The sequence below is a fragment of the Drosophila ficusphila genome, unplaced genomic scaffold, assembly GCF_018152265.1.
Source record: "Drosophila ficusphila isolate 14025-0441.05 unplaced genomic scaffold, ASM1815226v1 contig_414, whole genome shotgun sequence".
NCBI classification, from domain to species: Eukaryota; Metazoa; Arthropoda; class Insecta; order Diptera; family Drosophilidae; genus Drosophila; species Drosophila ficusphila.
The window spans coordinates 1,063,940-1,087,920 of NW_025064328.1; the positions used below are offsets into that span (position 1 = coordinate 1,063,940).

Below are 23,981 nucleotides of genomic sequence, written 5' to 3' on the forward strand. Positions count from 1 at the left end.
CTGGTTCTGGTTGTGGGCTCTGGGATCTGGGCACACGTCCGCACACTTGGCACATTTGTCAGGGCAGCGCCGCCATGTAAACATCTTGCACGTAGGATCCGGGTCCTTGTGCATCCCGGTTACATGGTATACAAAATACGGCAAACGGAGTCCTCGTGTCGCCCGGGGTCTTTGAACTGACAAATTACATTGACAACGAATGGGGGAAATTCCATTCGTGTGCACTCTGAACTCCTTTTTCCCCCCAAAAACTGTCTCTTTTTGTAATGCTCCACACTGAAAAGTTTGAGGGTCAATGTCATGCCAATTCGTATCAATAAAAAAGTTAAGCTTAGCTGTCAACAAACAAATAAAATAAATAAATGTCAGTGAAAAGCCAATTCATTTAAGTTTTTAACTTGGTGAAAGCTTTTACAAACCGAACCAAACCAAACCATTATCGGATCCATACCAATTTCTAGTCAGCTTTGTGTTTACATTTTGTATAGTATAGTATGTACATACTCTAAATACATATGTATATTATTAATCGCGTATCACAATGAGCAGAACAACTGGTTAAATGGCGTCAATGAATGTGTTTTACAAGAATAGGATTGTGCATTTTTGTTATTTTTATAATCAATTTAAAAACGTTAAAAAATAGTGGAGCTCACTAACTTTTTTAACCAGACATCAGACAATAAAAAATCAAATCCTAAATTAGCTTATTATTTTAGGTTTCAGTGCACCTTGCTCATCAGATGTTTTCGGTTTTCAGTGGCGGATACAGGGGGGGGGCGATAGGGGCGATCGCCCCCCCTCAGCTTCTGAAAAAAGGTGCTTCACTTGAATGCGTCCGACTCCTCAGAAAACGCGTGAACCGAGTGAACTGGCGTGAACTTCGGAAACCTGCGTGTTACAGCGTGTCGCCAGTCCTTTCTTGCCCTACTTCTTCCCTTGTCTATCCCTCCTCCTAAGACTAACTAGCCTATCATTGCTACATACGCATTCCGAAATCAGTATTGACATCGAGAGAGTTATAGAAAAGTTTTTAAAAAGAGGGAAAAGAAAAATGGAATTCGCCATTTAGATTAAAATTAATTAATTTATTTGTACAGTGTGTTTTGAATAAAACTGCGTACAAATTTTGATTATTTGCCACCTGCTACTTGCATTATTTAAAAAAAAATTTTAATCGCCCCCCCCCCCAGGCAGATACCTGTATCCGCCCCTGTCGGTTTTAATTTGCTTACTTGGCTTTCTCCCTCCTCCGCCTCCTTCATCTGTTTATGTTCATCCCAACTGTTTTATCTACTTTCGCAATTTGGAAATGGCTTCAAATTGGCAACGACAAAAACAGCAAGCACGGTGTGGGTTGCTCTTAATTATTTTCACCGCCGGTGGGCGTCTCTTAAGTCTTTAATAATGTTTGAACCATTTGTTCAATTGCCTAATTGCTGCCGATTGCTCATAATTTCAGAGTTATAAAAGCAAATGTGTTCCATTTTTCCGTTTTATGGCCTTGTTCGATCATGAATGGGTGTTATTTACTGGCCCTTACAAAGTTTTGGTAATCTTATCAACCCCTTTAAAAGTGATCAAACTTGCGCAAGTTGGCAAACAAATTTCGAAACGGAAATTCCAAGGGGTTAAACTATCAACGTATAAAAATAACTTCCCTAAGATTGCGCCAAAAATTCGCATTAAATCACAGCAACAATAACAAGAGAACCCAATTAAAAACACAAAATCTCAGGCAGCTGCGCATGCGTAGAAGATGAAAGAGAGGGGGGAGATCGCACCTTTGGAAATGCTACCGAACAGCTGGTCAGAGAAAGAGAGTGAGAGAGCGAGAGGGTGAGTGATAAGAAAGTAAAATAGCAACAAAAACATAAACCACCACCAACTACTACAACAACGAACGCGACAAAGCGAACAATGCTCAGCATTATGCGACCCGTGTGTACATTATGATTAAACAAACATAGGGAGAGAGACAGTCAGAGTGAGAGAAAGGAGAGAGTACGGAGAGAGGGAGAGAAGAATAGCCGGTTGGGAAGAGAGAGCAGCTGCTGATAATGACAATTTAAAACTTAGCTATAAAATAGCTAAGATCCGTAGCTCCATAATAAAAAATGATAAAGAAAACTTATTATTTTTTAAGCTTCATGGCATTTTGAATATTGTTTTAAATTATATAGCAATATTAAAAATAACTAACATTCCATTGGGTTTTATTTTTGTTAAGATCCCTAATTGTTTTTTTTTTATTTATCCCCTCTAGCTGCAAAGTAGCGAAGTTGACAGCACTGCCTACCTCACCCAGGTAACATGACTCCCGCTCTCTGGCTCGCTCGTCTCTGGTCACCCTCCCTCGGAATCAGAAGTCTATAGCCCCTCATTCGATTCCCAGCACTCGAAGAACGCAGACGCAACCGCAACTGCTGAGATCGTCGCGAGTTATTTTTGTTTCGTACTCGTTCTGCCCGTTTTTGTTTCGTTCGGTTTAAAGTGTTTATTAGGTGTCGCGTTGTGTTTACCGTTGTGCAGTGTTAAACTATTTACGCTTTGTCTTGTGGGTGCACCACCCCGTCAACCCATACACCCACTCACCCACTTCACTTGTCAAGTTTTGTGGTGACCAAAAATAATCAAATGACACGTGCTTGAAATATAAATTTTACTATCCGTCAGTGGCCAAACAACAATAACAGAAGCCAAACTTGGGATTACCTCGGCATTGTTTATACAAGAGAACGGTAAGTTTCGGCCACCATAAACCGCAATGGAATGCCATTCAAACAGATAACTGTTTATTGTCCCCTTTGACCCCAATAAGCTTATCAATAAACACAAATATTTAATAATATTCCGCATACGCCCCTTGTAATTACACATGCTTTTATACACATACTATATAAACTACATATATTTATCTCCGCCCATTTATTGAACTCATAAACCAGCTATGCGAGGCTCTTCCTTCTTCTCGGCTATAATGTTTTTATTTTTCATATTTTCGAGGACTTTGCTAAGCTCGCTTTTATGACTCAGGAGCTTCCCTGAGTCGTCAGACCGCAAAATGTTTTCTTGCTGCTGCTGTTATTTTCGTTTTTTGTGCGGGTTTTCTCTGAATGTTCTTTATAACGTAGATCCCCCCGGTGAGTCACCAGCGTCCCCAAGCTGGCGGCCAAGTGGATACATAACTGAGATATATAATTGGGGGAGGCGTTGGGTAAAGGTGACTGATCAGGTTGATGGTGAATGAAATGAGCTTGGGGTGTTGGTGACTAAGCCTCGCCTTTGGATAACATTAATTGGGTAGGTAAAGGAATATGGGTGTGATAGGTCCACATACGGCGATTGTGAATGAATTCCAGCGAGCAACAATTAAATAATTCCACAGTTGTGTTGACAGTTTACCTAATAACCCCATCGATAATTAAAAACGTTTGTTTTGTATTGCAAATTAATCGAATACAAATGTGTACAAACTACTATAACGACAATAAACTTTTATTTAATTCAATAAATATCACTTATTAAAGGCTCTAACTCTTCTATAAATGATTTTACTTATCTGCGCTATGTTTTTAATTTGTCTGATTCCTAAACGATTTTTTTGGCAAAACGAACTTAAAGGTTAGCAAATACATACAATACAATGAAAGCTCATTTAAAAAACTGTTTAATATATCTCAACTCAGTAACTTAACGTGCTTTCACCATTTAGTATGCGTTGAAACGATTACTACTAGCCACGCAGGAATTTCAGAATGCTGGTCAGTCGATTTCAATCTCACCGCAATCATCCGTTCCCAGATTTTGCTAATTTCAGTTTGCCCAAACCTAATTGTAATAATCAGGGGAACACCGCATAATTGCACTGATCTAGTTCCAGTTTGAGAGCCTTCTGCGGTCTCGGTTCTGCGGCCGGGATGGCTCCATTAGAGTGCTAAACACTGGCCATTACACCGGTCATCAGGAGAGGTGTTATTAAGGCCCGTTCCCCGAGACGTGGGGCTTCAAATGGAAACCAGTCTGGGCCTCGGAGTCACTCACCTGTTGCCACTCAGAGATCGATATCATTGACACAATTGGTGTCGACGGCAGCGGCAAACACATAAAACAACTCCGATATGCTGCCACCGTTAGATTAGTTAGGAAATGCCAAAGCAACGATGATTGTCTTCTAATTGAATGGGATTAGCGTTTAATTTGGCTTGCTTTGTTGCTTTTCCATCGAATAACAATGATGCGAAATGTCAGCAAACGCCGCAAATGGAGCAGCTCAATTGTAATCCATTCCACCCAACTCTTTTCTCTTGACGTGTCGCATTGACATTTGCAACAATGGCCAATTCTATTTAACAGTTTATGGTTAAGTGAGACTTGAATAATTGCGCACTTTTTACGCAAAATCAATTCCACTCATTCGCTAGGTTTTTACATAATTAAATGATTGTTTAAAACTGATTTATTATTTAATTGTTTGCCACTCGAACGACAACAATTAATTATGCAATAACAAAAAGATGGGAAATAAATAAATAATACTTTCATTATAATCAATGCAACAGCTGCCATTGAGGAAAAAAAAAACGGCGGGGAGCCGTAGTGACCAGCAATTAAAATTTATTACGCTTATTTTGCATTTATTCCATTTTAATTTGTCGCTTAAATGTCAAAACTATTAAAATAATTATGGTCGATGGCGGATTAATCAATGAGCTCTATGGTTTGGCGTTTTTCCAATCGAATTTGATCTGGTTGGGCCTCACCTTTCGGTTAATTAAGAGGGGTTACCTTCCTTCCTTTCTCCCTCCGATTTTCCAACTTTCCCCGCTGAACCTCGTATTCAATTCGATTTGCTGACCCCATTGAGCCAAGTTCAGTTAACACTCATCCACCCCTCTTATTAACTTAATTATCATGATTAACATTTACAGTGTAATTTCTGTTTTTCGTTCGCCTCCCTCAATTTTACGATGCAATTTCAATACATTGACTCGCATTGCAACTTTTTAAGCTCGCCAGAACTTAAATTTTTGTTCAACTCGTTTCTCTCTCTCTTTTTGCCCATTTCTTTTGATTTATATATTATGAAATCTTTTGATAACAAAACCATTATCATATCTTCATGCCGATATGGCAAGCAGTTCCGTTGTTGTCTTTCTCTTTTTGTGAGCTTGAACTGCATAAATTATGCGCTCCCGCTCGTTTTTGTTTCCAAACTAATTGGCAGATTGTCACAGACTTGGGGAATAAATTTAAAAATTCTATTTGGCCCGAAACTTGTTTGCTGACAACTCTATTTGCAATTTGCATATGAATTTTGACTGCCTTTTGTGCTTAATTAACCGTCAAGCCAGCATTTATATGGGTCCCAAGTACAACGAACTTCCAATTCAATTTTATCCGCCACGATCCTTAGGCGGAATTAAATTTACATCAATTTTTACACTATTCAACTCACCCAATTAGGTGCAATTTGCGGCTGGGGCATTCGTAATGAGGCAAACTCATCTCAGTTATTTCTTGCTCGAAACCGGATTGTTAGCTAAACATTTTTTACATTTTTCGCCTTTGCCTACTAATGAGAGACGTCTATTAGAATTACTCACGGCTGGCCATAAATATCGATTAAGGGGCGGTTTTTCAATCAATTTAAGCGCTCTTCTGGATGGGGACGTGGTAATGAGACAGACGACCAACAAAAAATATACGGTCAAGGGCAGAGGGTCCTGGAATTCCTCCATGGCTGGCTTCGATTACTAATCCAATTAGAATTACGCCGCCGGCTGGGAAGTCGCCTTTGTAGGTGCTCCTAATTAGATTTTCGCCGGTCAGGCGTTTTTCTATGAAAAAATTAAATTAATATTTCGTTAGAATATGGACATTTTTCTTTCAGAAATCAAACGAAAAAGTTCGTTTCGTCTGGTTTTTAAGAATTCATTGTTTTTTGTTTCTGTTTAGTGTTCACTTTTTCTTTTTGGGAAAATTGTAAAGTCTTGTTAAGACCTAAGTAACCATTTTTTAAAAAACAAAACATAGATCTTAAAACATGACTTACAACTAATTAAGTGATTATGTAGTGTTTTGTTTATTTGAAAACTTTTTCAGAAAATTCCTTTCTACATCACATATTATTTTTACATTTCTATATTAATTTTAAAACGAGTAGATTTTGCCCATTTTCAAATTTTAGTTTACCGCCAAAACATTTTTATAGCGCTCTTAAATGTTTTATGGCAAGCGTATTTGATGTACTTTCCAGCACTGAATTCCCGTACAGATCAGCAAAGCCTCTCTTCTGGTATAAAACTTAGATGGCTTAAGAATACAAACACAACATATACAAAATTTGAGGACGAATAAGTTTTGCAGAAGAAAGTTTATATGTTTCTGTTTGAAAAAATATTCTTAAAAGTATTGTGTTAATAAGAGCGCGATCTGAGACACCAACCAATGCATTGCTAGGTTGAAGAAAAAGTTTTGACCGATAATGCCAACTGCAGCCACTGGATTTTTTAGGTAGTTCATGGTTAAACGGTAGAGGTTGGCAGCCCTGGCTGCGCGAACGACTCATCAACGGCAAAAAAACAGTTTTCTCCTTCTGTTCCGACGTATTTTTATTTTCACCTTGTTTTAAGTTCGCGAAGTGCATAGCTGAAGTGGAAAAGTCGTGGGAAAATCGGATGAACTTTTCCGGGCGGACGTATGTTGGTCCGTGATCGGCAAATTAAGTTGGAAAATGCAAAAGTGCGGCCGCTTTGAAGTGGAATTTTGTCGATTGCCGCACGACGACGTCACCGCCAGTCACAAATACATACAGACACACAAGTAAATAACCAGGTGTGCACGGAGAATTCAAATTCGTTGAGATTGTTGTAAATTATGAAAGCAATTTATCAAGCGGAAACTGGAAATCGAGAAAAGAGTTGGAAAAAAGGGGAAGGAAAAGGAAGAAGAACGAGAACAACAACTGCTAATGAGGGAGCGCGAGTGATAAACGCGCCTTGATCGACGAATACACAAAGAGAGCGAAAGAGAAAGAGAGAACTACCGAACTACAGAGAGAGCTCAAATAATAATCTTTTAGCTGGATACCTTCGGGGTTATTCTGACCTTTGGCAGCCGCATAATATTTCCTCGAGCATTTCTGTGTAAGTACGCTAATTAATTATCAAATAAAAAAGCAAAACGCTGAAATTGCAAGCTCTTAAAAAAAAGATACTGTGCCCAAGGCAACAGCGACAACAACAACAGCCAGCTAACAGCTCTTCGAAGGTTAACAGACGCATAACAGAGAGGGTTAAGTAGGAAGTTGTTAACCCTAGAAGGACTTATTTCTTTATTTTATGAGCCATACGTTAAACTTTTGTTCCATTTTAAGTGCTAATAAAGTAACTTATATTTGCACGTTTTCGTTTTTGTTATATTGAAACTAAGCAGTCCCCCCTGGGGTTGAGCACTCAATGGGAATATAGTGTAGTTTTTGTCAGCCTAAGGACGCCCACAAGTTCTTGATATTCATTCACTGAATTCATTCGCCAAAAACTTTCCGTTATTAACGTACAATTATGGTTTTTGTTTTTATTGTCTGGCCTGTCATGCGTGCGACAAATATTAAAAAAGACACGAGGAAAGATATATAGGAGATGCCGCCGTTATATCCGCCGAGCGACAATCTAAAATTCTACGAAAATAAACACACACGAGCCAGCTGAATGGCCTCCCACCGCCCACTTATGCGGTGGCCCCTTTTCTACGTCCATGACCATGTTTTGGTTTCATTTTCCATTTTTCAAAATAATACCACATACACAACATAATGACTTTCCTATAATAATTTTGTGGATTTCGGCCTTAATTGTTTGTGTTTTCAGCAAACGCTTGCAAACGTTGGTACACTGAGAACAAAAACTATTTTTTGTTGTTGAAATTTAATCAAAATGGAAGCGGTATCTTATCTTAATTGGTAAACTTCAACTTAAGTCAGTTTTATGTTAGAGGCAATAAAGAACTTAAATGGGTATAAAAGGCTTTTATAGGTGATAAATTACAAATTTGAATGTCAAAAGACAGCTTCAGTAAATATTAGAATAGCAATTAACACGTCTGTGATATGTTCAATAAATATATGTTTTATTATTTTTGTTCGTGATTTTTGTATTTTACTTTTAGTTTGTTTATCGAATTGTATGTAAATAGTTTTTATAAAAGTTTTTTTTGGATAAATATTTTTTTTGGTGCAGTTGTACGTTTATTTATGCATTTGAACGTGTCTGCCGGTTATTTAGGACTCCCATTCCATATGCAAGCAATCAAAATTACGGTTGGTCCGTCCGTTACCTGTTTGGATGCGTTTTTGGAATTTCGAGTGATTGCATACGATTTCATACAATTTTCTCTGTATCATGCACTTACAGTTTGAGAATCCACAGTTTTGAAGTGACCATGGGCCAATTACTTTACCCGATAAATGCCCGATGTTTGCCTTGTGGCTGGTTGTTGTTGTTTTAGCTGTAGCTGCTCTTCGCTGGGTAAACAAAAGATAGGCAACGATTGTTGGTGGGCAGCAGGTGCTCGAAAGTCTCAAGTTGCTCGCAAATACATAGTATTACTAGAGATATGTATTTGCGAACGTGACAATTGTTGCCCATGGCTTATTCGCTTGCTCACCCTCTCGAGCTTAATTACTCATCCACAAACACACCCGCAAATTCCATTTATTGAGCTGCAATTGAAAGCTTTTTGTACAGTTTAAGCTGCACTGCAATAAGTGGTTTTCTCCTCCGCAGAGAGCAGAAATCGCCGAAGGAAAATGGACACCCGCGTCGAACTTGAGCTGGAGCCGGTTGGCAAGCAGCGGCAGGAGGAGCAGCCAAAGGATGAGCCGGAGGAAGATGAAAGGGAATCAAAGGAAAACCAGCTGGAGATGGAGCAAAAAAGCCTACTCACTCCGGTGAAGACCAACCTGCCACCCACCGGAAGCCCCGCCGTTCAGGAGCTGGAGTCCACGCCCAGGACACCGCCGCCACCGATGAGCGTGCAGCCGGGAACGTCTCGCCAGCTCTTCAGAGAGGCTGCAATGGCCCATGGAGGCCAGGAGAGCACATCCCTGCTGCAGCAGGAGCTGAACAACATAGCCGCTACCCAAACACCAGTCACGCGGCTCAGAAGTGCCAGTTCCACGCTGGACGCCAGTGTCTCAAGAAATCCCTCAACCACCGGTGGCAAACACGAGAAGAAGCTCGGCCATCGGAGAGTGGCGGAGGGTGGCGAAGTGACCTACAAGAAGATCCAGTCCAAACAGATCATGGGATCCATCCAGCTGGGCATCCAACACACTGTGGGCAGCCTGGCCAGCAAACCCAAGAGGGATCTGCTGATGAACGACTTCTGGGAAATGGAAACCATCTCGTTTCCCCCAGATGGTTCCTCCATAACACCTGCCCATCACTACAGCGACTTCCGCTTCAAGGTCTACGCACCCATAGCTTTTCGCTACTTCCGGGATCTGTTTGGAATCGCACCCGACGACTTTCTCATGTCCATGTGTGCCTCCCCGCTGAGGGAGCTCTCCAATCCGGGTGCCTCTGGCTCCATATTTTACCTGACAACCGACGATGAGTTCATAATAAAGACGGTGCAGAAGAAGGAGTGCGAGTTCCTGCAGAAACTGCTGCCCGGTTACTACATGAACCTCTCGCAGAATCCTCGAACGCTGCTGCCCAAGTTCTTCGGCCTGTATTGCTTTCACTACAACTCGAAGAATGTGCGGCTGGTGGCCATGAACAACCTGCTGCCTTCGGATATTAAAATGCACGCCAAGTACGACCTGAAGGGCTCGTCCTTCCGCCGCAAGGCCTCGAAAGCGGAGCGCCAGAAGGCGAGTCCCACGTTCAAGGACCTCGACTTTGCGGAGCACCACCCGAACGGCATCTTCCTTGAGACGGACAAGTACAATGCGCTGATGAGCACCATCAAGCGAGATTGCATGGTGCTGGAGAGCTTCCAGATCATGGACTACTCGCTGCTGGTGGGCATCCACAATCTGGACCTGGCCGCCAAGGAGAAACGCGAGGAGCGGATCCTGAATGCGCGCGCCAAGCTGCAGCGCAAGGAGAGCGCCGCCCAGGGTCCTCCGTCCTTGAATCCCGATGACGATGCTCCGGAGGCAGATCAGAATCAACTCCATGCGGTGTCCTCTTACGCCTCCATTCCGGGCACTTCCGGAGGAGCCGCTCTGAACCGCACACGCAGTATGAATCGCCAACGGTTGGTGGCACATTCGACGGCTCTGGAGTCGATTACCGCCGATATGGATGTGCCGTTGGAGGAGGATGAAGACGTACCCGCTGGCGGTATACCGGCTCGTTCCGAGAACGACGAACGGTTGATTCTGTACATTGGCATCATTGACATTTTGCAGTCGTACCGCTTGGAGAAGAAACTGGAGCACACGTTCAAGAGCATCCTGTACAACGGGGACACGGTGTCCGTTTGCCGGCCCTCTTTCTACGCCAAGCGCTTCCAGGACGCCATGGGCAAGCAGGTGTTCAAGAAGACGCCCACATTTCCACTGAAACATTCCCCCTCCAAGCGGAAAACGTCGACCACCCAGCTGCGTTCGCCCGCCTCGCGAGTTCCGCTGCTGAGCACTCCGATCCAAGGGGCTCGTCAGGCGGTGCCGACGATGTCCGGCATGTCGACGCCACCGCCGGCCTTCGACGACATCTCCGAGGAGGACATCACCGCCACACCGACGAGCACGCTGCAGCTGCAGCAGAGGAGCAGCAGCCAGACGAACAACAACCAGGGTGAAGCGGAGGTGATCACCGCGAGGGGCGGGAGCAGCACGACGGGCGGCAGCGGGGAGCCGAGCAGCACCTATCACACCCAGTACTCCTACGACAGCTCCGGACGGACGGGCAGTGCCCTGACCAGCGACTACAGCGACGACGAGTCCACGGGCACGGACCTTGGTTCCCGGTCGCCGCATCAGCACCACCGCACCCATCGGCTGACCAAGACGAGTGTCCAGGTCACGACGGTGGGCTACGTGGAGGAGGTGGGCGCAGCACCAGCGGGCGAAAAGGATCTGGTGCACGCGGATGTCAACGGCAAGGCCAGCTTGACGACCACCACCATGTTGACGACCACAAAGACGGCCCACATCCAGGCGCCCAGCTACACATCCACACTCGTGCTCAACGACTTGCCGCGTTGATATTCGGAGCGGGATGGCGGGGTCTAAAGTTAACCAGATGAGGAGGAGGAGCGATGTTCGTAGCCCATGTGTATGTGTGTCTGCAAGGTGGAAACGCCACTCCCCCTCCAAAAAAAAAAATAACACAAAAACGAAATACTGAAAACGAGCTCGTTTATCATGATTAAACACAAAAACCAAAAGCGAATACGTATTCGATATTAAAATTTATGTGGCGCCCGTGCTAATTGACTGCCAACCAGACACGCCCCCTCTTACACACACACACACACACACACATGCAGCTGGGGTTTCCCCCTCACCCTATTAAAATTTATAATTATTTCGCTTCTTTTTGGTTGTTATTTCCGTTTTTGTGTGGCCTTAACTGAAGTGTGTTTTAATTTCTGAAATTAGTGTGTACAAGGAACAAAACAAAAACTACTCGATTGAAATTGGGATTATGGTTGGAGAAAAGACGATGTGAGAACACAATTACTGTCTATATGTGTATGTTGCTGTATTATAAAGTGCGTTTACGTATTCTAAGATGCTCATGTAAATAAAGGAACGAGAATAAATATATTAACGATATATGGGTATGGGTGCATTTCCTACCCTTTGGGCCCAATGTCCTCCGGTGGTTTTTCAGGCTTTATTTGCGGTTGGGCATAAATCACTTAATGATTTTCAATGTTGCCTTTAAGTGCCGTTAATTTTTATCGCCTTGCTGCATTGTTAAGCCTCTTTCAGCCAACCAGCGTCGATTGTTCCATATTTATAGTGGCAGAGAAAGGATTTTGCAAGGAAATGAGTTCGGGGCTTCCCGACTTAAATGGAGGATGCCCTGGCAGAGCTCTCCATTAATTAGCCCGTGTCCTAGGGGCAGTGGTTTTAATTTGTGTACCCTGTAATTCGGGATATCGATGGGGAAGTGTAATATGTGTGGAATGAAGCTTTCAGAGGGCTTAACAGGTATAATTAATGCAATTTAAATGGGGTACTTATGTCGAAAATGAAAGGAAAAAGTCAGTTGGATTAAATTCTGTATGGTTTTTGAAAAGAAGATAGTTCTTTAATTGCTTTCATTTACAAAAATTGTCCTTTATCCGTAACCAATAAAATTAAGAGAATAAAATATTCGATAAACAAATATTTAATTTAAATAACTGCCCAAAAAAATAATATTGTAAAATGCGTTAGAAGCATTAAAAATTGTAAATTAAACTGAGAGTGACCGCAAATATTTGTTGGTTTTTACAGCCGTCCTTTTTGTGCTAATTGAATATAATTTTAATTAATTGCTTAATGAATTCAATAAATATGCGTTCGGCGAGGTGTGAGTTGTAATGTGTGCGAAAGTAGTGGAATAAAAAACGTTTCGTCGTTTATTTATTTCATTTTGTTTACTTGAAAGAAGCACTTTGTCAATATTTGCTCTGCACGGGAGAGAGTTGCACATTACCAGTTGACCAAATACCATTTGGGGGCCAAAGAGGAGAGGAGGGCAGAGGTCAGAGTTCACTGGGCGTGCATAACAGTAAAATAAACTTCCCCACTCATGCATAACACAAATAGTTGCTAGGTGCCGCCAACAAGTGCGCATTTTCCCTTTTTCCGTATGGTATATTATGTAATTATGGCGAAAACAAAGTTTAATAAATATGTAAACTGCAAAGTGCAAAAACCGCGCAAAATTAAACAAAATAAAACACGAGTTCGGTTTTGCGATGTCACACGAAAATTGTTTTGCAGCATAATTAGTTTATTCCATTTGCATAATAGAGCCCCAAAGTGACGCACACCAAATGTTTTGTTCATTTTCCATGGTGTCCCCCCTCGGAAAATCATTTGCATTTCGAGTAACATCGGGCAGGTGGCCCGCCCCCCTTTGTGCCTGTAACTCAACAGATTTGGTCTGTAAAATCTGCATAAATGCCCACAATTTGGGGCATTCACATCAATTATTTAGAAATTATTGCACAGTAATGTATACTGGGCCATATGCCAAATGTCATTTTGATGGCCCCAAAAACTTTGGAGCTCCCACTTGAGTACTCCTTAAATTACTGAAAAGCATAAATTTAAATTGAAATGTCCTGCTGCGCAGAACGGAGAGAACATTTCATTGATTAAAATAATGATTTGTATCGCTGGGCGGAAATTTAATTTTTTTGTAACGGATATTAAGTCAATGTTCAGGCATGTGTGCTTCTGCTCCTGGGCGAATGACCCCTGAACAAACTGAACAACCGAACGACCCGGGGGAATTCACGGGTATTGGCAATGAATCCAGTCCAGCCAAGCGGCAATTGCATTAAATTTAATGAATTTAAGCCTGTTAAACGAATGAGTCCAATTTATTTAAATGATGGACACTACTGATTGCCGCTCTCTGTTTCTCTCCATTGCTCCATTTCAGGCATGTCCTTCCAGCGCAGCTACAGCAGAGTCTGGTGGGGATCCGAGCAGGGCTCCTCCCTCACCAGTGGCGGTTTCTATTCGAGCTTCAGCAGTGGGGGCAGCAACTTCGCCCAGCGCCAGCAGCCCTCCTCCCTCGGCCCCCTCGGCAACCTGTCCTGCATCCAGGAGGTGGAGGACGAGCAGAATGGCTCCAAGTTATCCTGGCACAAACACGATAGTCCCGGCAGTCTGCGCAGCCAGGTAAGCATATCATTGGGAGTCATTTAAATCCGAGCCCAGGGGCATTATAGTTTGATGAGGAACATGTGTAGTTCTAATTGGTTTGAGTTTGAGCTTAGGTATAATTACTGAATTTATGCACTGAAATTAGCAATAATTAAATTTTACCAAATCAAAGATAAAAGGTCAAAATGGGAAGTTTGTGGTTTGCAATTAATTTTGAAACTCATATCATATATGTAATTAATAATTGCCTCTCTAATTAACTGATATTCAAATCGCAAACAAGTTTGGGATTTCTGATTTTTTTGTACCTTTATTTTTAAATGTAAGGTAGTGATTTTAAAAGCTAAAGCATCAACATTTAGATATAATGAGGGGTAGTAATATTTTTGAGATTTAATTATATTTCTACCATTATTAAATACAGTACGCTAATATTTTTTTTTCTTTGTGGTTTCCTAGGACTCGGGCTTTTCGGATAATGAGGAATCGCATCAGTTGCAGCATAATCAGCATGAGGCATCTCCGCAATCCCCCAAATCGGACAAGCAGCAAACCCCCGCAGCCACGCCCACCTCTGTACACTCGGTGGCCACGCCCCCAACGGTGGTGCGCCGTGTGGGCAACTCATCGTTTTACTCACCGCTGATTAGTGTTACGCGACGAATTTCCTTCACCAGTGGCCAGATAACTCCGAAGGCGAAATCGGGAGATGCAGATGAGGATGCAGTGGACGCGGAGCTGGAGGCCTCCAGGAGTCGCCTGTTCGAGCAGCTGGACAGCATGAAACTGGACGACGAGGCGCCAGCTGGGGAGGAGGAGGATATCACACCACCACGTCCGGCAATAAGACGCCGCCGGCGTTTGATGCGCAAACCGAAACCGGAACCGGAAGAGGCTTCGGCCAGCGAGGAGGAAGTGGTAACAGCAGCACCACCACCACCACCCCCATACAACAATGAAACTGTTTACTTGGGAGAGGCGCCACCGCCGTACAACAACGAAACGGTGACCTTCGGCACCAGCGAGCAGGACGAAACCCTCCAGTTGCAACCTTCTCCCTTGAGAGTTAGGGCTTTGAGGTTCACGGCCAGCACGAGCACCCCGAAAAGTGGCTCAAAGATAGCGAAAAAGGGTAAGAAGCACCCGGAACCGGTGGCCAGCTGGATGGCGGAGCAGCGGTGGGCCGGCGAACCGGAAGTGATGTGCACCCTGCAGCACAAGTCAATTGCCCAGGAGGCGTACAAAAACTACACGATCACCACGAGTGCGGTTTGCAAGTTGGTGAGGCAGTTGCAACAGCAGGCCCTGTCACTTCAGCAGCATTTCGAGCGGAGCGAGCGGGTTCTCAGCGGACTGCAGGCCAGTTCTCTGCCGGAAGCCCTCGCCGGAGCCACTCAGTTGCTCTCCCACCTGGATGACTTCACCTGCACGCTGGAGCGTCGCGGGATCTTCTTCAACGATGCCAGAATAGAAAGGAGGCGGTATGAGCAGCACTTGGAGCAAATCCGCACGGTTAGCAAGGACACCAGGTACTCGCTGGAGCGGCAGCACTACATCAATCTCGAATCCCTGCTGGACGATGTGCAGCTGCTCAAGAGACACACTCTGATCACACTGAGGTTGATCTTCGAGCGATTGGTTCGCGTTTTGGTGGTCAGCATCGAGCAGAGTCAGTGTGATCTTCTGCTAAGAGCCAACATCAACATGGTGGCTACTTTGATGAACATTGACTACGATGGATTTGCCTCGCTTTCCGATGCCTTCATCCAAAATGAGGCAGTAAGGACTTTGTTGGTGGTGGTGTTGGACCACAAACAGAGTTCCGTGAGAGCGTTGGCACTGCGGGCTTTGGCCACTTTGTGCTGTGCCCCGCAGGCCATTAATCAGTTGGGCAGCTGTGGAGGCATCGAGATTGTGAGGGACATCCTGCAGGTGGAGTCCGCCGGCGAGAGAGGAGCCATCGAGCGGAGGGAGGCCGTGTCCCTGCTGGCGCAGATCACTGCCGCGTGGCACGGCCCCGAGCACCGAGTGCCCGGCTTGAGGGATTGCTCCGAGAGTCTGGTGGCCGGACTGGCGGCCCTTTTGCAACCGGAGTGCTGTACACAAACGCTGCTCCTCTGCGCCGCCGCCTTGAATAATTTGAGCCGCATGGAGGCCACTTCGCACTACTCCATCATGTCCAACGAGGCCATCTTCCGACTGATCGACACCCTGGAGCACCAGACCTGCGGCACCAGTGTCTTCCTCTATGTAAGTATCTAAATAATAAATAATAGCAATATTTTTAATTGAAAGTCTTAAAAATATAGTGTATGGTGTTATCTCATGCTCAAATAATTGTTTTATGCACAATTTATTATTATTGCTCTCATTTATATTTGCAATTTATTATTATTGCTATAATTGTCGGAATTGAATATTCCTTTATATCAAAACAATTTTTATTTATATTTTGATTTAATTAATTGGTTTAAAAAGCATTTGGCTGCGCAACTGTATAACATTTTATTAAATTTGATTATTTATTTTATAGCAATAAAATATCGATTACATAAAGTTGTATTTCTTTAAAATTTAAAAATGTTCCACAACATAAACAATATTTTTCTGTGTAAACTACTAAAGCGAACCTGACCTTGGATGCCTTCTGTTCGGATCGATTTCCAACAATTTTTTGGGCAATTTTATTGAAAGCATCCCGGGTGCTGGCTCGTAAAATTTATTTGTGCATTTGCAAAGCAATTTTTTCTCAATCTTGGCCACGATTTTTCATTCCCCAATATATATATAAGCGAGCACAGACGCACACACACACATCCAGACATCCTCACCCAAAAGACCACTTTGAGTTGCTTATTTTTTGCTCATCAACATTCTCCCCCTCTGTTTTATTTCATCCGAACAGGAGCAGATCGTTGGGATGCTGCACAACATGTCGCTGAACAAGAAGTGCCACAGCCACTTGGCCAACGGCATCATCATAAATTTCATCACGTCCGTGTACCAAACGGAATTCTACAAGACCTACGGCTCACGTGCGGAGTGCGATGCCCAGCGGCGGAGCATCAAGACCATCCTGCACACGTTGACGCGGCTGGCCAGCGATTCGCCCACCCTCGGAGCGGAGCTCCTGGAGCAGTGGCATCTGCCGGATCTGCTGCGTCAGTCGCTGGCCCTCAAGCCCTCGAATCACCAACAGCAGCAGCAGCAGCAGTATCAGAATCAGGAGCAGCAGCACCTGGACAGCAGTTATGGCGGAGACATCTCCCAGTTGGCGCGACAACTGCTCGGCGGCGTTTATCGGCAGGAGCAGCAGCTGCTGGCCACTCCAACGCAGGCTGGATCCTTCTCCAGCGGTCACCAGACGCCCGAGGCACAGACCCAGACCAATTCCAGTGGCGTCTCGAACTCCAGCAGCAGAACCAAGGCCACGTCGTCGTCGCATCTCAAATTCAATTTAACACGTCAGGAGAGTTTCGTCTAGTTTTCACCACCTGAGAAGAGGATTCGGAAAGAAGGAGTTTTTCCGCATCTCCACATGAACTGCAGAGAGAAAAATATGTCAAAGTTGACTTAGAATGTGTACAAATCTGTTTGCTGATAATATGTTAAAGAAATTAATGTCCCAAAAAAGTTAATTTATTGATACAATTATTGTTGGAATATCACAATTTGTAATTTATGTAAATTTAGAAACCTCTTTTGAAGTAATTTAAAATGTATCAGGATTATCTTAAATTTTTCCATTTTGGCAACCATATATTGCTCATATTTTCTCTCTGTGTGGACACGTTCTGCGAACGGACACAAGCCGGAAGCTCAGACGTGCGTCAAGTGTTATTACTTTGTCTAGAATGTTGCGTGACCCGTTTGGACTCGCTCTCCCTCTCGTTTCGACCTTATCCTTGCTGCCTGCTGGATGTAAACGAAGTAATTTTTATATTTCCACTCAGGCAAACAAAACAAACGGAGAGGCGGAGCGAGGAGCCGAATAAACAGAAATACAATTTTTCGTTCAACTTGCTTTTGCTGTCGCCGAGGAAACTTTTGGTATTTTTGTGTGCTTATAACAAAAATGCTCTTAAAGTGCTTTCTCTCTCTCGGTAGCCAGATTTATTTTATATTTTATTCAATGCAAATGCAACTTTGACATTTTGCATTCTCTCGTTGTAAATATTTTCACGAAAATCCTTAACCTAACCCCATACGGCTGGCAACTTTAAAACCAAAAACATGGAAAATTCCTTAGCTGTAGGAGAAATGTCCTTTGTGCCAAATGAAACGAGAAAGAAATGCAAGCAATTTTTTTGTATTGTACTTAAAGCAATTGTATTGCATAACATTGTATTATATATGTATGAAAATATTTACGCTTTCAACTATTGTTTGAGACTACGGTTAAGTTATTCGTTAGGCTATCAATTACACATTGCTTACATTGCAATTATGTCGCTAAAATAAAACATAAAAATATACGTTTACACAAAACCTTGTTTTTTACCTTTATGAAATATTTACTGATTATTTGAGGAGGCGAGGTGATATTAAATGCGGTGTTAACTTATAACTATTCAACTTAAATTCTTTTTAATAGTTCACTTGTTTGTAGGTCACTATCATCAACAGGATTATTTATTTTCTGTGCACTAAAGCTGGACGAAGAGTGCCCTGAAAATGCCCCATATTATACCATAATAACAAGGTATTACTCGCGTATTCTTCAACATTGCGTTTTACTCAAAGATGTTGTGTTTTTCCCAAACTAACTCGGACCATAGTTCTTCCCTTGTGCTCAGCATTAAATGTGTTTTGTTACAGAAGAACAAGCTTACGTTGGTTAGACATACTTTTACTGTTATCCTTTGCATTTTGTTCCTTATCTCGCTTGTTTTTCTTTTGTTCTTGCTGTCGGCAAGGGTTCACTGTCTATTCGCACACAGTCTCGGTCGAAATGAAAATATACAAAAGTAAATACTGCAGTGATCACCATTTTGGCGTGCAAATCCACAGATACCCACAAACCCACAGACACTGACATTTGCACACTTTATCGAGCATGGAAAATCAGAGCTTACAGTCTGCTATTTGTAGTGTGGGGCCCTAAGTGGTTGGGGGAAAACGGGTGGATGCCGAGCGGCTCTCGACTTAAACATGAAATCGTTTGCTGTTTTGAACCAAACCGAAATGAGAAATTCCTATTTGGAAAGTAAAGCGATTGCAAACTAGTCCGATTGTTTCGACGTGTTTGAAATTTAATTACGTACTTAAATAATAATTTTGTTATTGGAGTTTGTTTATACATAATTGGCTACCAATTTACTGAAGTAAATTGGAATCCTATATTACTGGATATTTATTAAGTTCAATAAGATGTTTATATCAGAATACCAAAAGAATTTAAAGTTTGGGTGTTCAACTTTTATTCGTGTTTAATGATATTTATGGTTGGTTTCCCAAACGCTTTTGCATTTAAAACCTGTCGAAGCCATTCGCACGGAATCAACTCAAGCCCCTATTGCATTCCTGATTTAAATATAGCAGCCTTAACTATTCGTCACGGACAGCTGAAATGTATGCTATGCAAAATGCGTTGGCCCGGCTCAGATGTCAAAAAGCATACCGACTCTATATCCTGCTGAGTCCTGTCCTTTCCTTACCCTCCCCTGCCCTCTCCACAGTTCCCATGGCTGTCGATATCCGAATCAGGCATAAACAAGTTCTTTAGAGTAGATTGAAGTTTTATAATGTTGGCATATTTTGCATGGCTGAGCCCGGAATGAGAGAATATATCCTTTGCCATTCGTGGATGTGTGAGAATGTGTGCGAGTTCCCATTGAAGAGCCTTACACACACACAGATAAGTCAGGGGTATCTTGAGTCCTGTGCCTCGCGTGTGTGAGTTTATGTGTGTTGTTTGCGGCATGCGGAATGCCCGGCTCTGATCCAAAGTGTTGCGGCATTTGATGCCTTCTCGTCCGTGTGTTTGTGACTGGCCGTCTATGTGTGCGAGCGTATTATGACAAGTATGGCTGACGTTTGTGAAAGCAAAAAGGATAACACACAGAGGTGCACACAGGACATATGCTAAGGAATGGCCAAGAACGCCTAACTTTTTGTGAGGAAACTTTTATGGCGATAGTACACAACTTTTACAGTATGTTTTAGTGCACCTCAACTTAGCAAAATATTTTATTTTAGGAATTTGTTTTTGTCAAAACTTTAGCTTCACTGTTTAGGTTTTAATAAAAATATCATAATTCCCTATTCATATCTATCTTTAGAAAATAATTTGATATTAGGCAAATTATTTATTGACAAAAATATTTAATTCTAACTAAATTATTATTATTATTATTGTATTAAAATATGACGCTCTTATACATTGCTTATGTCCCACGTTTAAACCTGTTTTAAAAACTAAATATTCCCATGTGTAGGATATTATAGTTATATTTTTTAGGCTTCACGTGATCATCTCTGGCGTTTGGGGCATCGACGAAGCGCCTGGAACGACCCATTGACCTCGGTTCCAGACTAACGCTCGTTTATCGTGCCCGGCTTATCTATGTGTGGATTTTGTAGGTGAGTGGCGTTTCGTAGGTGTGGATTCAGTGGGTGGCTGTGGCATCAGCGCCAGCACCAGCACCATCACTCGCACTCGCACTCGCCTCTTTCATGATTTTTATAGCATTTGTTGCTGGTGCAGGAAGTGCCTTTAGTGATTTCCGCATGTGGCCGCCTCGGCCCTGTTTACACAGCGAGCATATTGCGGTTGACACATTTTGTGCGTTTATGTTTTTGAAATGTGTTCGCTTTTCCCTCCTTTCTTCTCCGTTTTCCTTTTTTTCCAGCGACTTTAAAGTGCCCAACCGCCAGCAGCCAAGCCAAGCCGGGCAGGAATAAAAATGCTTCAGACAAATGCCATGAAAAATGCATAGCCTGGGGAAAATATGGTAAGGAGTAGGGGAAAGCACATGTGGAAAAGGAGCGGGTTGGGAAAGCTGGCAAGTGAAGCGTAAACAAACGATTTCTGACAAAAACCAAAAAAAAAAAGAAAAACTATGGGCTAAATTGTTTGCGGGCAGGCACTCCCTGAAAGTGGGGCGGAGTTGGCGAAGTGGGAACTAGTTCTTAGTTCTTGTGTCATAATTAGGGCCTTTGCACGTGCTCTGGGCGGCAACGTGGCGATAACAGTTGGCCCAAAACTTTCCCGACTACTATCAACAGCTAAAAGCGTTAAAAGTTGCTAGTTGGTCGAAAGTTGCACCTCCGTAGCGCCGACGGTGCAACAATGATGGTGCAACAACGGCAATCAGCCGGAGAAAACTACCGCTGGAGTACTATAACAATCGCGATACAACGAAGACAAGTTACTCTGACAGGTTTTTAAGTGTATTGCAGTTCCCTTTAAAACGAAATACAAATTAACATAATACCACTAAATAAAATTCAATTTAAACCTTGAGTTTTAAAGCTGATTAAATTGAAGCTTTTGCATTTATTATTGTCTAGTATGATATCGAAATATGATTATAAAAAACATTCATCCAATTAAAATCAAAATGCTGGAAACATATAATACTTTGTTTCTTTTCTACGCTGTTTGAATATTTATTAGTAAAACTATAAAAAATAATAGTATTAAAAAATTTTAACTTGTTGAAACTTGATAACGTTAAAACGAAATCATAATATCCATAGAGAATTTCGTTTCTCTGTTAAGTGTTTTTTATTTATCTCTGAGCTGCAAAATTATAAAAGTATTTTTAGTTCATCAAGTAAACATATCAAATAGTAGAAAGTGGATTTCACTGAAATGAATTTTTCGGCTTTCATTTGAACAAGTTCTGGTGTAAGTAATTCTACTAGTGGCAGAAGTGGCTTTAAGCTTGCTGAATTAATGATGATGCAGAGGTGCATGCCCTATCTGGTAGATAATAAGGCCTGGGATAAGTTTTTACGGGCACTCCACTTACGGGCTGTAGTTACCATAGGCACTTACGCGAACATCCCCTCCTTATTTAACCCCCACGCAGGAGCCAAGGACATGCAGGATGTGAGAACTGCACTTAAATGCAACTCCTGCAATGTTTTCCTTACACTCTCCTCGTTGTTTTTGTTTTTTCATTTTTATTTTTGTGAACTGCCAGCTTATCAGACTTTTGCCGGCGGGCCAAGCAAACACCCATACATCCGCAGACACCCTCACACCGACACCCTCACACCTACAGCTACGCAAACTCCCACGCACACATGTGAGCTTTTCCCGGGCTTCTGGGACTCCAGTGCAATTAGGATGTGGAGCGCGAAGGGCGAGTTTGAGTGCTGGGCTTTGGGCTCCATTTTGATGCGGCCATAAACGAGTTGTCATTATTAATGCCGCCACGCCCACCCAACCACCCACCCACCGAACCCTTGCAATAAACCAAAGCATTATTAACTGCCTGCAAAAAGCGTTGAATGGATTGCGTATACGCAGCGTGTCCCACGAGTGAGAACTTTTGCCGCAGGCTTTCGGCTCAAATCCTCCGGCATTATCATGCGATTATTAGCCAATATTTTATTTCGCACCATTTCTTACACCATTCCATGCCACGACGCACACATAAGCATACACATTACTTTGGCTCCACTCTGGGCAGAGTCATATATTTTTATTTGTTGCAGCAAAGGGTTGTAAAGCGTCGCCATTATGCTTGCTATTTTTTTCGGGTTCGATCCTTCGTGGTTTCTTTTTTTTTTTTTTTTATTCGATTCGCACAGACGTGCACAAGATGCGTCAAAAATTGGTGGGCGGAGGTTTTCAGCTGGGCGTGGCAGCTGAATTTATGGCCACAAATTGATTGTAAGTGCATAACGAAAACTGGTGAATTTCCGACTGTTACTGGTTGATTCCTGTTCGAGTGTCGGTCGAAATGTGAGTATTTCGTTGGCATTGTTTACCGCCGAGAGACAGCCGTTCAGTTAGTGGGGGAAAATGGGGAAAGGGGGAAGGGAAAAGGGAAAGCGGTTGGGGAGTAAGCGGTTGTTATAGGCTGAGCACCCTTGGCTTGGCCGCAAAAACAATCAAAACTGTTGACCGCAATTCGCAGCAATTGGTTTTGCCATTCGTTTTGTCAGTTTTTAGCATTGCGGTTAAGTGACGCAGGGTTTTGGGGGGCGAGAGTTATGTTTGCCACAGTTTGCCAGAGATATGAAACAAGACAGGCAAACAGCTTCATTGTTGCTCAACTCTCTGTTTATTGTTGTCTTTTTCTGCTCGGTTCTGGTTCTGGTTTCAGATTTTTCTCTATCATTTTTTCTTGTTTTTTCTCAACCATCAGAAGCTCGGAAAATGCATATTGAAAATTGTGCAAACAAAACTGGGGAAAATGCAGTCAATTCTCCGTTGTGTTGTGTTGTCTTCGGCTTGCTTGTCATTGGCAAACTGTGTCTGACGTTGCCTTTTGTTTTGCCACATCTGGTTGCAGTAGCTACATCAACATCTAGGAATCCCCGCTCGCTCCTCCCGTTGTCCTGCTTCGAAAATTGACACATTGAGCGATGAGGTTTGGTTAATGTGGCGAAGCAAGTGGGGAGCTGGGGGAGGGGTACTCAAATAATTGCAAATAGTAGCAAATACTAGATATTTAGTTTCTTGGCATGAAATGGCAGGCATCCACATTTTAGCTAAATTACTTGGCTCTGAGTGCCTAGATGCACCACAAATAAATAAATTGGTTTTTATGAATGTTTATTATTGGATTAATATTTGAAGTCATCATTTAATTAGTTCGGATGAGGGGTACTTTTAAAAGATTAAATTAATTTGAGGTCTTCAATGCTAGCGCTTTGCAATGAATTGAATAATGTATTTTCTTAACCATATTTGATTTTGAATATATTTCTAAATTATTATTTGTTTTCTTTTTAACTAAAAATGTAATTAGAAATAGGACTCAACTGTTGTTTACTTGTTCAAGCTTATAGATGTGTGCGATCCAATGAACCCTCACTTGACATTCTATTTTCAGTATTGCTGTCCGGGAAAACAGCTCACCCACTTCTTCCTCCCCGCCATTTGCACGCCCATTAAATTGTATTTTATCTCAATTAGCGCAAATATTTTGCGGCTGCCATTGGCAATGCCAAAGTC

At 42.6% G+C, this 23,981-nt stretch overlaps 2 protein-coding genes across 2 annotated transcripts; both read left to right on the plus strand.

Moving 5' to 3' along the window:
* Window positions 1-2,384: 2,384 nt before the first annotated feature.
* Window positions 2,385-18,333, plus strand: LOC108095162. Its single transcript, XM_017196120.1, has 4 exons — window positions 2,385-2,741; window positions 13,620-13,861; window positions 14,306-16,096; window positions 16,752-18,333. The coding sequence occupies exons 2-4, from the start codon at window positions 13,622-13,624 to the stop codon at window positions 17,328-17,330; spliced, it is 2,610 nt and encodes an 869-aa protein (XP_017051609.1). The 5' UTR covers window positions 2,385-2,741; window positions 13,620-13,621; the 3' UTR covers window positions 17,331-18,333.
* Window positions 6,524-11,791, plus strand: LOC108095163 (phosphatidylinositol 4-phosphate 5-kinase type-1 alpha). The gene is made up of 2 exons (XM_017196121.2): window positions 6,524-7,148; window positions 8,787-11,791. The coding sequence occupies exon 2, from the start codon at window positions 8,810-8,812 to the stop codon at window positions 11,216-11,218; it is 2,409 nt and encodes an 802-aa protein (XP_017051610.1). The 5' UTR covers window positions 6,524-7,148; window positions 8,787-8,809; the 3' UTR covers window positions 11,219-11,791.
* Window positions 18,334-23,981: the final 5,648 nt, after the last annotated feature.